Source organism: Paralichthys olivaceus, chromosome 6, assembly GCF_024713975.1.
Source record: "Paralichthys olivaceus isolate ysfri-2021 chromosome 6, ASM2471397v2, whole genome shotgun sequence".
Lineage (NCBI taxonomy): Eukaryota > Metazoa > Chordata > Actinopteri > Pleuronectiformes > Paralichthyidae > Paralichthys > Paralichthys olivaceus.
This window is the reverse complement of record NC_091098.1, coordinates 21,223,133-21,238,000: the sequence shown is the minus strand read 5'-3', so window position 1 is coordinate 21,238,000 and position 14,868 is coordinate 21,223,133. Positions and strand designations below refer to the sequence as shown.

The 14,868-nt window shown below is 40.2% G+C and overlaps 2 protein-coding genes and 2 non-coding genes across 12 annotated transcripts; all 4 read left to right on the top strand.

The window, feature by feature from the left end:
- Positions 1–292: 292 nt before the first annotated feature.
- prim1 (DNA primase subunit 1) lies at positions 293–4,180 on the top strand. Its single transcript, XM_069526097.1, has 13 exons — positions 293–668; positions 1,339–1,496; positions 1,581–1,687; positions 1,840–1,913; positions 2,015–2,151; positions 2,337–2,395; positions 2,538–2,649; positions 2,748–2,837; positions 2,951–3,083; positions 3,180–3,249; positions 3,326–3,426; positions 3,702–3,800; positions 3,887–4,180. Exons 1-13 carry the CDS (start codon positions 560–562, stop codon positions 3,904–3,906), a joined length of 1,269 nt encoding a protein of 422 aa, XP_069382198.1. The 5' UTR covers positions 293–559; the 3' UTR covers positions 3,907–4,180.
- A 972-nt stretch (positions 4,181–5,152) lies between these two features.
- naca (nascent polypeptide associated complex subunit alpha) lies at positions 5,153–13,287 on the top strand. Of its 9 annotated transcripts, none has more exons than XM_069526094.1 (9): positions 5,153–5,275; positions 6,311–6,385; positions 9,670–11,190; positions 11,701–11,786; positions 12,057–12,134; positions 12,238–12,384; positions 12,580–12,708; positions 12,801–12,923; positions 13,165–13,287. In XM_069526094.1, exons 2-9 carry the CDS (start codon positions 6,316–6,318, stop codon positions 13,177–13,179), a joined length of 2,169 nt encoding a protein of 722 aa, XP_069382195.1. In that variant the 5' UTR covers positions 5,153–5,275; positions 6,311–6,315; the 3' UTR covers positions 13,180–13,287. The 9 variants fall into 9 exon arrangements, with proteins under 9 accessions (XP_069382195.1, XP_019951711.1, XP_019951714.1 ...); XM_020096152.2 differs by lacking the exon at positions 9,670–11,190 and adding an exon at positions 8,234–8,959 and having other exon boundaries at positions 5,169–5,275; XM_069526095.1 differs by having other exon boundaries at positions 5,240–5,342.
- LOC138410642 (small nucleolar RNA SNORD59) lies at positions 11,896–11,968 on the top strand. The gene has a single exon (XR_011243343.1). It is a non-coding gene; the product is annotated as a small nucleolar RNA SNORD59 (small nucleolar RNA).
- Positions 13,018–13,092, top strand: LOC138410643 (small nucleolar RNA SNORD59). Its single transcript, XR_011243344.1, has one exon. It is a non-coding gene; the product is annotated as a small nucleolar RNA SNORD59 (small nucleolar RNA).
- Positions 13,288–14,868: the final 1,581 nt, after the last annotated feature.

Genomic DNA, 14,868 nt, shown 5'->3' with positions numbered 1-14,868 from the left:
GCCAGTTTAAGAGAAAGATATTATACACAAATCGTTCTCTTTTTATTATTTACCTATCTTTTTAAGTTATTAATTAATTTCCTTAATATTCATTTACACAGTAAAGGACAACGTTGCACTGTTTTTGTGTTTACTTCATTGTTTAATTGAAAGGGAAACTTGCGCCCGAGTGAAGAAATTACTACATGTCCCATGAGCCTCTCAGCTCCCGGCAATACGTCACTTCCGCCTCTCGATTAGTCGTAGGACAAACATCACACGGTTCAGTAAAGTGACGTCCTGTAAGTTTCTCATACTGACGTCATATATCATCATCGTACATATGAGCTCATCTCCTCTGGACTTCAGCTCACTCGTCATGTCTGTGTCCGTTTGACCTTCTCCTTTAAAAGTCACTTCCTGGTTTTGGTGACGACATCGTCTGCTCCTCCTCTCATTGGTTGTGTCCGCTGCTTATGACTTTTTCCCGCGTTGTAAACCAACACACAGAAGCTGGAGTCGCGGGAAACTTTAACGCTGTTTTACTCGAGTACCGGAGAAGCGTGTTTACCACCGGGAGATGCCGTCCTCCGGTTATGACTCGGGCTGTCTGCCGGATCTCCTGCCGCTGTATTACCGCCGCCTCTTCCCGTTCTCTCAGTATCACCGCTGGCTCAACTATGGAGGAGGTGACTGTCAGTGATCAGACAGGACTTAACATCGCGTTAGCCTATTGTTAGCTAACTAGACTATCCATGACTTTGTGACACAGCAGTGGCTGGTTTGTTTTCCTGTTGACAACATGAAACACTCACTTATCAGTTTATTAGGTACACCTATCTAAAACTGATGCAGCCCAATTTAACAGTCCTGTCATAAATACAACTTCTATTAAGGTTAGATTCTAATTCTTGTAGATTTGTTGGTTCAGATGTATGCTCGACATAAGACGATGCAGTTTGTGGTGTTAAATATTTAATACGTTGACTTGCTTCAATGTTTATGGTAAATCTGTCACAACACACACTTACACATGAACACACAGTTGACTGGAATTGCCATTTATTATAAAGTTAGCAATAACAGCAAATTTCTCAAAGAGTAACCATATCATGTGTCCAATACATTCATATCAATAGAGTCAAGTAAAATAAGTCAGTAGAATGCAATACAATTCAGCAAACTTTATCTAAGTCATCTTGTAATTGAATCAACAGCCTTAAACTGTTTGAAAACTTAATTTTATAACCCTCATGAAAGGAGGAGTTATTGCACGACAGTTGTATTAGACAGTACTAGTTATAGCCAAGTGTGCCTAATAAACTGTTGACTGATGATGTGTTTCTTTTTCAACCTCAGTGCAGAAGAACTACTTTCAGAATCGGGAGTTCTCCTTCACACTCAAAGATGACATCTACGTGCGCTACCAGTCATTCAGCACGCAGAGCGAGCTGGAGAAGGAAATACAGAAGATGAACCCGTACAAGATTGACATTGGAGCAATATACAGTCACAGGGTGAGCTTGCTTGTGAGATGCACTCCTACAGGAATCTGTCTCTGCAGGAACATGGAGATCATTTCCTCTGTTTGTCGCCCACAGCCAAACCAACACAACACAGTGAAGTCAGGAAGCTTCCAGGCACTGGAGAAGGAGCTGGTGTTTGATATTGATATGACAGATTATGATGATGTCAGAAGCTGTTGCAGGTAATTGTGTTATAAGGTTAATTTTAGCTGACATTCATATATATCTTAGTGTCTTATTGTCCTAAATAACCATCCATGTCCATTTTACATCACTTTGACCTTTTAATGCAGCATATTCTGTTAACCACTGAAGACATAAACTCTAATTTTAGTGCTGCAGACATTTGTTCCAAGTGCTGGACCCTGATGACTGTTGCTATTCATATCCTGGATCGAGCTCTTCAAGGTTTGTTTGTCATTGATTTTGTGTCCAGCCATCTGCTCATGTTATTTTATTTTTGGTAAAATTAACAGAAAGCACTTTCTTTGTTTAATGTGATATTCCAGAGGACTTTGGTTTCCAGCACCTGTTGTGGGTTTATTCTGGCAGAAGAGGAGTGCATTGCTGGGTGTGTGATGAAGCTGCCAGGAAGCTCTCTGTAGCTGCACGCTCTGCTGTTGCAGAATACCTGAGCCTGGTGAAGGTAACAGAATTGCAGCCTCTAGTGAATAATGAGGACATCACTCATGCCAGTTTAGACCCAGACAGGAACCAAGAGCATCAGCTTAGCTCATCTAAGAGGAGTAATTGGATTCTTTTAAAGCTGTGAAAGACTTGTATGTAAAAACCAGTCAGTTCATTTTTGAGATGTAATGTGATGATTGACAGGGTGGTGACGAGATGGTGAAGAAAGTGGTGCTGACAGATCCTCTTCATCCTTTTATCCAGTAAGAATCTGATCGTTTGAAGGTGTTACTGTTTGTGTTCTGTCTTAATGTGTGTGTGTAATTTCACTGATGATCGTTAAGCTCGTCCTCTGTGTTGAAAGTTGTCTCTTCAGCTGTTTAAAAGTCTGTTCCATCTCAACAGAGAGTCTTTGACAGTGGTGGAGAAATACTTTCCCCAGTATGCACTGCAGGATCAGGAGATACTGAGCCGCAAGGAGTCTGTAGACAAAGTGCTGGCACTCGTGCCTGAAGATATCCTTTTCACAGTTTGATTTGTATTCACAAGAACACGCACAGTTGAGCTGGTGGTTAAACAGCATTTTCTCTCTTGACCTTAACTCATCTCTTACATGTTAGAAAAGAATTGCAGCAGGATTTCCAAAATGAGAAGAAACCCGACAGTCGTTGGCTACTGATTAAGGATCAAGCCTTTAAGAAACAGGTTAGTAATTTTCAATGTTTTACCCCAAGACATTTCCCGTTTTTTACACATTGCAACAAAAGGCATTATGACCAAGACAGGGGCACTGACAAAGTCCCCATCTATTCCTCCAGGCCACTGCCAAGAAGGGTCAATACTTTGAGAAAGAAATCATGCTGCAGTATTGTTACCCACGGCTCGATGTCAATGTCAGTAAAGGTGTGAACCATTTGCTGAAGAGCCCCTTCAGTGTCCACCCCAAAACAGGTGAGTGCAGATCTAATGAGATTGAATCAAGCCTGCAATGGTGAATATGTCTCTGACTGATTCTCACTGTGACTTTTCCCCTATAACTCTATCCAGGACGCATTTCTGTTCCCATGGACCTCAAAGAATTAGAAACGTTTGATCCTTTTGCTGTGCCCACAATCAGGTGAGCCATAATTGAAATGCCCTTGTGCTCTGTTGTGTGGACTGTTTGAGTTAAAGTTGTGACTTTTTTGTTCTAGTCTGATCTGTGAGGAGCTGGATCGGCCCAGAACAGGAGAAGAGGAGTCGGAGGACGTGAAGGAAAACGAGAAGGATTCAGCAGAGAGACGAAAGATCAGAGGTGAAATTCTGAAAGCTGAATGTCAATCCTCCTGCATCACAAACAAGAGCTTTACCTGTCAATCTTTCTCGAAATTATTATCTTTTTCCATCAGCTAAAAGTACTTTATACTGGGTTGAACATTGCTTTACAATACATATAGTAACAAATACGACTCATGCTATGTATATAAGTAAAAATAAATGGAATTAATAGACTTGATATGTAAGAATAAAGGTAAAGGGTACTTGTATCTTTACTGAATATTTGAGTTCACTGATTCATTTTCTTTACAGATTACAAAAGAACCAGTTTGGCAAAGTATGTGAAATACTTTGATCAGTTTCTGGATGGAATGGCCCAATCATGGAAAGGAGAACTTCTCAAAAAGAGTGGTAGGTTTTAATTTTGATAGATTAAGTGATGAGAGTTTTTACTCACATGTTTCATCAGCTTTCCCTTCTCCTTCTTTTTCTTTTAGATCTTGAGAAAGAATTCTGAACTGGATCAACAATCACAAAGTCGAATGATTTTGAGGTGGAACTGTTTATATGTTGTGGTAGAATATTTCCATTTTCTCAGAGGAACAATGATTTTTTATTTCAAATCTGCTTTATTATACTGGTATCAGATTCAGTAATAATACGTTTATAAATTAAACAGTAGTAAATCATCTTAGTTTGGATTTTCTTTATATAATGTCAATTTTGTATTTTCTACTTGTTGCCACTGTACAGTCATTTGTGAAAATAAATTTGGTATCCCTACTATTTCATATGCTTGTATTCTAGTTACTTTTGAACAATGTGTGCAACACTGATCATCTCTTTTAGTGGTGCATTGTACTTTCAGGGTGCAGTCCTTAAAGGTTTGAGGTCTTGTTTATTAGCAGGATTACACAAAAACTATTCAGTGGATTTCCACAGTAGTAGAAGGATGGGACACAACACGCCAGGAAAGAACCTGTTAAATATTGACACAGATGTGGTTGAAGAGGTGGATCCAGGAATTGTTTTTAGATTATTTCTCAAGAATTTACCTGATCACATCTTCGACATAGAGGAGATACAGAGAGCCTCATCTGCTTAATCTTTCTATATAATATATATATATATATATATATATATATATAATTATTTCTTATTTTCACTTATTTAAAAATGACTTAAATCTCTATGATGTGACTTTACTTGTTAAAGAAGTCTTCTTGTGTCCAAACCTCAACATTTTCAGTGAAATACTTTTCTTAGTGTTGAAAAACCTGTGGAAGCCTTCAGTTGTCATAAAAACTCAAAAGGTTTGGACTAGTGTAAAAAAACTTGGCAGCATCCGGAGAAAGGACCCGCTCCTCATGTAAATATAAAGTGTTTAAATATAAATGGCCCATTCTTGTGTGAATACAACAACAATTTGTACAATTTAGATGAAACACACCAGTGAAAAATTATAGGATTATTTTATACTCAATTTATGTCAATAGATCCCTTTCACCTAAATCTTACACACTGGTAATAAATAAAAACCCAGCACATGTAGGGGACTGATATCCATGAGCCTAGTTTCAATAACCTATGTAAGGTGTACTTGAGTATTATTAAAAGCGCTGTATAAATAAATAGCTATTATTATTATTATCGTATTTGTTGCAGTATTAAAAATAAACTAAGACAGGCTGTGGATCAATATATGTGAAAATCAAGTTTTAAGTAGTTCTTTTGAAGGTCCAGTCCAAACATTGAGGTAAAATAACTACGTGTTGTCCCTTTAAATACCCCGGAAGTAGAAAGTCCCTCTGTAAAGCGGATATCACCGTGACGCGGAGGTCAGGAGTTCTCTCTCACAGCCATCTTGGATATAACGTCCAGAGTCGGTGAGTGTCTCTGCGGACAATCCAACATCATCCAGCCGTTTCCTACCAATCCCCGTCTCCGTTAAAGGTGTCGTATGCTCGGTTAAAGTCCCGCCATCAGGCCGGTGCAGCTTTTGTGACTCCACCGGCCTCTGGTTCCGCGATTTATCCGCCGTTGTGTCACCGATTACCGGCTCAAAATGGGGGAACATGATGACTACCAGTGTGTACGAGCAGCCTGTCAGGGCCGGCGTGTGATGAGGGGTTTAACCGAGCAAACTCTTGTCTTTCCGGGTGTGAAACAAGAGGGGGGAGCCATGGGAAAACTGGCTCGTTAGCTGATTAGCCTCCTCTTTGTTGAGTTTGACAGAAGAAGTTAGTTTACCTTCCATCCAGGGGAAAGTAACACCACAGCTGCGGCTCACAAGCTAAAGCGTGGGCTCAGTCCGGCTATGACAACTGCTGCAGTCCGGTTCGTCAGCGATGTGTCATGTGCTAACTGCGAAATCCCAAATTATTCAATCCATCACACTTCTCCAGTTAGCTTCAGTTAGCTTTCTTTCTCGATATTCAACCTTGAAGGCGAACTAAGCTTCATAGTATGTCATCTTGTCTCTTCTGAAATACTTAGAAGTAATAACTTTAATCTGTATTTGTGAACAGGGTTTATTTATCATTTCTTGTTAATCAAGTTCACACTTGACACGTTTAAATGTTAAAGATCTAAATTTAGACCTGGTCTGATTGTTACACTTTTTGCAATGTTAGTTTTTATTAACTTACTAAGTTATTAACTCTCTAAACCTGAGGCTGTTTTAACCAGTGTGCCCTGCAGCCCATGTGAAGACAGTGTACTTCATAGTCATAAACTTTTAGAGATGAGCATACCTCCACAGTAAATCAGGGATGCAGCAAATACTCACACAATACGTTGGCATTGAAGAGTTTTTGGTTTAAACTGATAAAGATCAATAATGGAAATCTGTTTAGCTTGAGTTTGAGTCTTGTGTGATTAAATTGTTTTGACCTTGTTTTTTGTTTTTTTTCTCTCACAAGCAACCATGCCTGGTGAAGCCACAGAAACGGTCCCTGTCACCGAGCAGGAGATGCAGCAGCCTCAAGTGGAGACTGGTTCGTATATTTTAACTTCACATGCTTGCAATAATGTGTTTTTAAAGAAAGGGGTCCTTGAACTCTCAGAACCTGTGAATTGGTCAACACATCGTGGAGGAATCAATATTGGATGACTGGGCCATTATTTGGTTGTAAGTAGTTGACTCAGCTGGCTGGACACTTGAGTTGACGTAACAGGTGACGGTTATTTTGACTGTCACCAGCCAAGTGTTTGTAACAGTAGTATGCTTGCCAAGCAATCAGCAGTGGTGATGTTGCTTCGCTTGCCTTGAAGAGTTATCCAGGACCCCTGTTTTTATTTTTACAAACTCACAAAGTAGTGTGGAGACTTGCACTGACAACTGGACACGATGCATGATGTGTGGTGTGGGTTTCCCCGTGCACAGTGAATGACTTTAACCCAGTTTGTGTATAACGGACGTTGCCTTGTTGGTGATGGTGGAGATTATTCTGTGTTGCATATACATATATATATATATTGGATTGCAAAATGTTTGTCAATAATTTCTCAACCATTAGTCTTAACCATTTACTAATTTCTCAAAATTACTCATTTAAATGCAAATTACATTGTGTATATATATATATATATATATATATAGATGAATTCCGAGTTGACATGTTAGTTGAAGATTTATATCCTGGATGTATTTTGAGTTCTTTTGTTTCGGGCAGGATGTTGGAGCAGAAATTCAATTTGTGCTTGTAAGAGTGAATCAACTGTTCTTAATAATTCCATAACGCCTTTTAAAATTATTATTCATCACTTTTCACCAGTAAGCACTCCGGGTTTTCATGGTTTGTAATTGGGTGGCGGTTCCTGCTCAGGGATGTGACGAAGACTTCTGTACTAACTGATCAGTTGCAGCTTGCAACTGAGATGCCTTGCCATGTTATTTAGTCATTGATATACTAACTATTCAGTGTTACTCCACATAGTTGCCAGGGAGCGGTGCAGTAATTCATCCTGAGCGGTAAAAGTAATTAAGAATTAAAATGATTGCAGTCCATTATTCACAAGTGTTTTCATACCTGCACTTTTTTTTGAGAAATCCGATTCTGCTTTGTTTGTTCTTTTCACCACGGTGCGATTTTTTTTTTTTTTATGAGGCAGGTTTGAATGCAGTAAAAACACATACACTTGAGCAAAATATTTTAGATCAGACAGAGCCCTTTTTTAGATGAGACAGTCTTGGTCTGGGCACAAATGAACTCTGGAGCAGTTCATTTGTGATGGGAATATGATCTGATATCTTTCCGACCCAACCACCAGATGTCCTTCAAGTTTGAGATTAACTGCACCTGTAGCCATATGTGCTTTGCATTTTAGAATGCTGCAGAGCGAGCAAACTCTAGCAGCTTGTGTAGTTATAAGGGACAAGGTACTTCACATGGTTTTTAGTGATTCGTTTTGGTTAAGTTATATTCGCTTTTGTGTGCAATAAAGAAACTAAACCGGGGAGAAATGCTTAAGTTTGCAACTCGACTAATTCAGATCAGAGCAAACAAACTAGAAAATCTAAAACCGATAATCTTGGACTATAAATGGATTCATGTTTTATTTTTAATGCACCTGGCTGCTGTCTGGACTAAAGGTCTTGAAACACTTCTCTCACATTCGGACACTGCATGGATGGGCACTTTTTCTTTCTTTGAGTGCACAAACACCCCCTCTGTTTTTAAATGGGCAAATCAAGAGCCAGTTCCACATCACTGAACTTCCTTACACGTGCGGAGCGCGTTTCTTTTTCACTAATATATTTATTACGCTCTTAAAATCTGCCATTTGAGCTCCTCAACTGTAATTTTACTTCCCCATTACTGCCGCTGCTCTTCCTTCATCAGCTGCAGGAGTACTGACTACTACTTCTCCTGAGATGGCTGTTCCTACAGTGAACAAAGAAGTCCCACTGGAGAATCCTCCAGAACCCCCTGCTCCTGCCCAAGAAATAAGCCCCCCAGAAGTTAGCATTGAGTCTCGAATTGATCAACCAAATGGTGTTGCTGCAACTCAAGAAATGCCTGAACAAACAGAGTGTGGGCTGGAAGAAACAGTTTCACAGCAAGTAACAGCTGCTGACCCAGCGGAGGCTTCAGCTAGTCTGCCAGTTCCTGAAGAGTCAATGCCTTCAGCTGAAGCTCCAACTGAAGAGGTACAAAGTCAGGAATCTTTGGTTGCTGCTGAAGAATTGGTTGGTGAAGAGGCCAAGCAGATTCCTGTCGAAGCAAATCCCTCTGGAGAAGAGACAGAAACAGTGGCAGAAGAAACGCCAAATGATCCTGAACCATCTGATCCTGAACCATCTGCTCCTGAGCCATCTGCTCCTGAACCATCTGCTCCTAAAGATGTCAGTTTAAACGGAGAAGACGGAAACATTAAAGTAGAGAGTCCTAGAAACCTTTCCCTGACTGCAACTCAAGAAGTATTGCCCGGTGATGTGAACATTGACGTGGCCACTCAAAAAGAAAATCTCGACAACAAAGAACCTGTTATACTTCTTTCCAAGGCCGTTCAGTCTAAGGGGACCTCCAAATGTGAAGCCCCACCTATTTCCACTCGCCACCTGTCAGGTTGGTTTATAGCAGCGTCCCCTTCCTCCCCCACCTTTTTGTATTGTATTTCCGGAACGCTCCTTCTTATGTTCGCAAGTAGTAACGTGACATGTTGTTTTCCACACAACAAAATTGTAGGGACATTTTTGAGTGTTGGAAAGTTGGCTTAATTAAGGTTGTTCTGCTGCCTCTGTTGCAGTGATTTTTGTCAGTGTGAGTCAGGACTCTTTCAGCATTAGGTCTTGTTTTGTCTGCAAGTCCTGCACTTTAATCATCTGTAAAAAGGGTAATTATTCTTTCCACAACCGGTTGTCATTCAATGCTCCCCACACCAGTTACAACTGTTTTGTCATTAAAATGGAAATAAAGTGAAAAATATATGAAAAGGTTCAATTTTATCAAGTCTAATATTTGATATATATTAGACAAAAACATCTTTAATCAATCGGCCAGTTGGCTATGTTACTTTGTTTTAATATCAAGATGTAATTTTATATGCATCTTTCTTTTTATCCATAGTGCATCCTAACTAAACGTAGAATGTGGTTTTCAGTGTGGAAGTTGGTAGTGTGTATTGTGCATTTTGAGTGGCAGTTTGTATCAAACTATGAAGTAAGGCAAGTCCTTTTCCTAACCCTAAAAATATGGTTGCATCTTGGTTTGTTAACTGGCATGAGTAAGACTTAAACAATCCAGTCAAAAAGTTTAAAGAATCTTTTTCTATTCAGCTACACCTCCTGCCCCTGCTTCCTCCAAGCAACCTCAGGCAGCTTCTGGCCCTGCTAAGACCAAAGGCAAAGATGCCAAGAGTATGCAGGGTTCCTCTGCCCCAAAGGCTGTCCCAGGCAGAAGAAAGCGCTCTTCTATGTCTGCCTCTTCCTCCTCTCCCACATCACCGAAATCAACCCCCTTGTCACCTGTGCCCTCTCCCCTAGCAGCCTCACCTGCTAGTTCCTCTGCTTACCAGGCTAACCGCTCTACTCCAAAAGTTGTCAAGGCTGGCAAGCAAGGAAAACCTAAGAAAGTAGAGGCATTTGTGCCTGTCTCTGAGGAGAGCAAGGTCACAGCAGCAGATCTAAAACCAGCGGAGGCTCCATTAGTTGAAGCTAAACATGCCCCGGTTGAGACAAAGAAACCCTCACCACCTGCTGCAAAGCCTGCTGCAGCACCTCCTGCTTTTAAAGTTACTTCAAAGCCTGCTGTAGCAGCACCAGTTTCATTTTCAGAAACTCTTCCCTCAAGCCCTCCCAAACCATTTGAAGTTAAAGCAGCCTCATCAAAAACTGTTACTGCAGCCGCTGATGACGAACTGCCTCCACTGATCCCACCTGAAAAGCCAATTCAAATGCCTGTAATTGTGCCCCCTGTTGAGAAAGAACATGCAGAGCTTACTGCTGCCCCCATTAAAGCTGCTAAACCATCAGAAATTAAGGTAGCACCTCCAAGCAAACCTGCCCCCGTTGAGGCTGCTAAGCCAGCTGCCGAGGCCAAGCCTGCCCCCATTGAGGCTGCTAAACCAGCTGTCGAGGCCAAGCCTGCCCCCGTTGAGGCTGCTAAGCCAGCTGTCGAGGCCAAACCTGCCCCCGTTGAGGCTGCTAAACCAGCTGTCGAGGCCAAACCCCTCCCTGTTAAGGCTGCTAAGCCAGCTGTCGAGGCCAAGCCTGCCCCTGTTGAGGCTGCTAAACCAACTGTTGAGGCCAAGCCTGCCCCCGTTAAGGCTGCTAAGCCAGCTGTTGAGGCCAAGTCTGCCCCTGTTGAGGCTGCTAAGCCAGCTGTTGAGGCCAAGCCTGCCCCCGTTGAGGCTGCTAAGCCAGCTGTCGAGGCCAAGCCTGCCCCTGTTGAGGTTGTCAAGCCAGCTGTTGAGGCCAAGCCTGCCCCCGTTGAGGTTGTCAAGCCAGTTGCAGAACCTAAACCCGCTTCCGCTGAGGTCACCAAGCCGGCTCCTGTTAAGGATGCCACACTAGTAACTGAGGCCAAATTGGTTGAGGTCAAGGCTGCACCTGAAGAGGTTGCCAAGCCTGCAGCTGAAACTTCATCCGCTCCCTTAAAACCAGCTCAAGCTGAGCCTGCTGTTCCTGCCCCAGCTCCTCGTAAACTCACATTTGCAGAGGCAGTTGCAAAACCTGCCCCTGTTATACCTGAGGTTAAGGTAATAAATACAACTTCTGTACCCATCTCATCACCCAAACCTGCCCCCACACCTGCTAAAACACCAGCCAAGTTGGAGCCTGAGATCAAGGATGACAAGGGTATTTTCTTTTTCCTCTCCTTTTCTGTGCATCTATTTTTCCAACTGTTACTGCCACCTGGCATCTGCTGCGATGTTTACATATGCCGTTCTCCAAGGTCACGGAAAATAAAGTAGATTTTGGTCTTTTAAAAATTTTAAACAATAAGGTGCTACCCAGCTGTCAAAATGGATGCTCCTTGTTTCAGAAACATGTAAATTCTGTTGTTTTATAGTGTTTTGTGCAATATTAATTTTGATCATCTGATGTCGAATGTCAGTTTTTAATTACTTAAAATGTTTTGATGGTCAGTTTAATATGGTTTTAGATTGAAGGGAATTGTTCTCAGTTGTTCTCACCCAGTGTACAGTTGATTGAATTTGAGGCAGCATTAAGGTTTTGGCAATTCAAATATGTTGGTATATTTATTTACCTGGAATAATTGCAGCTTATTTGCAGAAACACTTTCAGGTCTACAACCATGTTAAAGGTGCCATGTTGTGACTTAAGGTTTCCTGTTGGTTTCTGTAGGATCTGGCACTGAGTCAGACAGCGATGACTCAGTCCCTGAGCTGGAGGAACAGGACTCTGCACAGACACAGACACAGCAGGCTCAGGTAAGTGTTCAGCTGCTTTTTAATATTTTGCTTCCTTGAGTCCAAACATACTACACTTACGACATCAACTCATGTTAAACGTTTAATGTGGATGTTGTGGGCTTTTGACTCTTCTGTGATTATTTATACAGTGACTTTCGTTCTTCTGAGCATACTGAAGCCAACTTTCTGTCCTGAGAAGAGAAAAAAAATGAATGAGTGACAACCACCAGAATTCCTAATAGTTTATTTACTTGTTGACATTCAATGTGGATGTACGTTCTCTTAAAGCTTGCAGCAGCTGCTGAACTCGATGAGGAACCTGTCAGCAAAGCCAAACAGAGCCGCAGTGAAAAGAAGGCACGGAAGGTACTGGTCTTAACTTTTTTTAAATTATTATTTAAGTCAACAAATCTTGATTTCTTTGTAATGGTCCAAAATGGACACATATTAATATTTGTATTTCTTCCAGGCAATGTCAAAGCTTGGTCTCAGGCAGGTAACAGGGGTCACCAGAGTCACAATTCGCAAATCAAAGAACATCTTGTTTGTCATCACCAAACCAGACGTCTACAAGAGCCCTGCATCAGACACATACATCGTCTTCGGTGAAGCTAAGGTATGTAGCTGAAATGACACAATCCTCATCTGTGTTTTTTTACAGCTTATGGTGTCAACTGTACTTACTGTTTACTTTTTATAAGATCGCAGAAAGAAAAGACTCACTGAGCATTTCAGTCAAGGTGTATGAGTGCAGAACCTCAGCTAAAATCATGTATTGATGTTTCATTTTGCTATCTCCCTCACGCTACAGATTGAAGATCTTTCCCAGCAAGCCCAGCTGGCTGCCGCAGAAAAATTCAAGGTACAGGGAGAAGCTGTATCAAACATCCAGGAAAACACACAGACGCCAACAGTACAGGAGGAAAGCGAAGAAGAGGAGGTTAGATGCATTTTTATTCAAGTAATACAATTTATTTATATAAATCCTTTAAGGATATGAGGAGTTAAAACAATTTTCTGCTCATTTCACAGGTTGATGAGACCGGAGTTGAGGTTAAAGACATTGAACTCGTCATGTCACAAGCCAACGTGTCGCGGGCGAAGGCTGTACGGGCCCTGAAAAACAACAATAATGACATTGTCAATGCTATTATGGTAAGTCTTACACAAACTTTTCTAGTGTTGGTTTGGAATAATTATATTCATCAAGCCATCTTAAATTGTTTACTCATATCTGTGTATAAAGAACTCTTCAGTGATGATTGATACAGTGACTTTCGTTCTTCTGAGTTCACTGAAGCTAACATTTTCTGTCCTGAGAAGAGAGAAACTTTCCTAACTGGAGAATAAAATCTTTGAAACATTTTCTAACAAACTTTTCTTGTTCCCTCTGCAGGAGTTGACAATGTAATGGGACCTTGTCAACGAAGAGTTGAAGAAATGTTGCTGATTTAATCTAAGCTCGTTTATACAATTTATACCCAAGATGGAAATAAAGTTGTGGCTTGATAAAATGAAATTTTTGTGTCTGCTGTTCATTGGTGAATTGGGGTGGAGTGGGGTGTGGCTTATTGCTGTTTTTGCTATTAATTTCTTATTTTGATGTTCCCTTTCATTTTCTATACTCATGCATTCCTTATTTAGAGGTAATGGGGACCTCTGCTTTTTTAGGTTAGGGAGGTTAGGCTTATCTTTCCCACTTTTTGCCTTCCTTTTTAGTCTAAAGAGAGAAAACATGGAGGTGTATGACGTACAACTAAGTGCCCCCAACCGGAGGCACTCCACTTTTAGCCTAACATGATCATTAACAGGCTTGTAAGGCAGAGGTGAATAAACACGTTTTATCCAGAGTTGATCAGTTAGTAAAATATCAATTATATACTTGTGGAACCGTAAGTGATGTCAAACCCAATAGACGGCAGTCAGATCAGCTTGCGACGCCTCAATGTTCAAAACATGTAGATTGGTTTTGGTGAACAATGCAGTGCCAATACAATCAAGATTTCAAAGCTCTCAAGATAATAAATAAGACTTAAAAGACAAATGCGTACATTTATTTTAATGTCTTTAACATTTTTTCTATTTTAATATTGAATAACTTAACCTATATTTTCTGTTTGATACTCATTTGATTTGAATTGACATTCAGCTTTTGTCACAGAGTAGCACTTCAAATGACTGACGTGTAAAATTGGCTGGTAAAAGTTTCTATAAAGATGATTGTCAACAAACCCGTCCTACAGTTGATTTTAAATAGACATGGAGCACCTCCTCAAATGTTTTGTGACTGTGGTTACAGCTGCTCCCATCTTCAACCCAGCCACACCCCAGAAGACCTGTCCTCTGGAGATGGCACAGTCACGTCAGCCTGGACGTCACAGATGAATGTTGAGAGAAGAGTCAAGCTAAAAAATGCACTTTCATTTGTATCAAAGAATTTGACTAAATGAAAAAATATTTTTGCTATATTTTTCCTATAAACAGATTTGTGACAAATATTAATTCTATTTGTTAAACATTTTCCTAATGGATTATATGTTTTAAAAGGAAAAAGAAACTGTCATCTTGATGGAATTACTTGAAGAAAACTTCTAATAAATATGACATGCTATTGATATGTTATTGGGAAGTATTTTGCAACCCATCATGAAAATAATTATTTTGTGCCTTATCAGAATATACTGCATTCATCTTGACTGTTAAGGATTTAAGATGTTTAATTCCATTAATAATTGACACAAACTGAAATTACCTGAACACTTGGGCTCATTTAGCCGCAGCAAAGTCACATGAATTTTTTAACCAGATTTGCAGGAGTGAATGATTCTTTTTTTTTCTTCTACTTTTCTGTAGATAGACTTTAAATCTAAATGTGAAGCCTAAATCAAAATGTTAAATCTAAATATGTAGTCTAAATATAAATGTTAAATCTCTCTCTCTCTCTCTCTCTATATATATAGTATATATCTAACCCCTCAATAATAATAATAATGCACTTTATTAAAGTTTAAAATACAGTATATAAATATAATAGTAATGTAATGTAAAGAGTTGTTTAAATATAAGAAGAAGAGATACTTTATTAATCCCTCAAGGGGAA

Bases quoted from the DNA above. Each gene is read 5' to 3' on its own strand.
- prim1 (XM_069526097.1), top strand. From the start codon at position 560: ATGCCGTCCTCCGGTTATGACTCGGGCTGTCTGCCGGATCTCCTGCCG. The intron at 2,838-2,950 runs GTTAGTAATTTT...CTATTCCTCCAG, and splicing joins ATCAAGCCTTTAAGAAACAG to GCCACTGCCAAGAAGGGTCA. The intron at 3,084-3,179 runs GTGAGTGCAGAT...AACTCTATCCAG, and splicing joins CAGTGTCCACCCCAAAACAG to GACGCATTTCTGTTCCCATG.
- naca (XM_069526094.1), top strand. From the start codon at position 6,316: ATGCCTGGTGAAGCCACAGAAACGGTCCCTGTCACCGAGCAGGAGATG. The intron at 11,787-12,056 runs GTAAGTGTTCAG...GTTCTCTTAAAG, and splicing joins CACAGACACAGCAGGCTCAG to CTTGCAGCAGCTGCTGAACT. The intron at 12,135-12,237 runs GTACTGGTCTTA...TATTTCTTCCAG, and splicing joins GTGAAAAGAAGGCACGGAAG to GCAATGTCAAAGCTTGGTCT.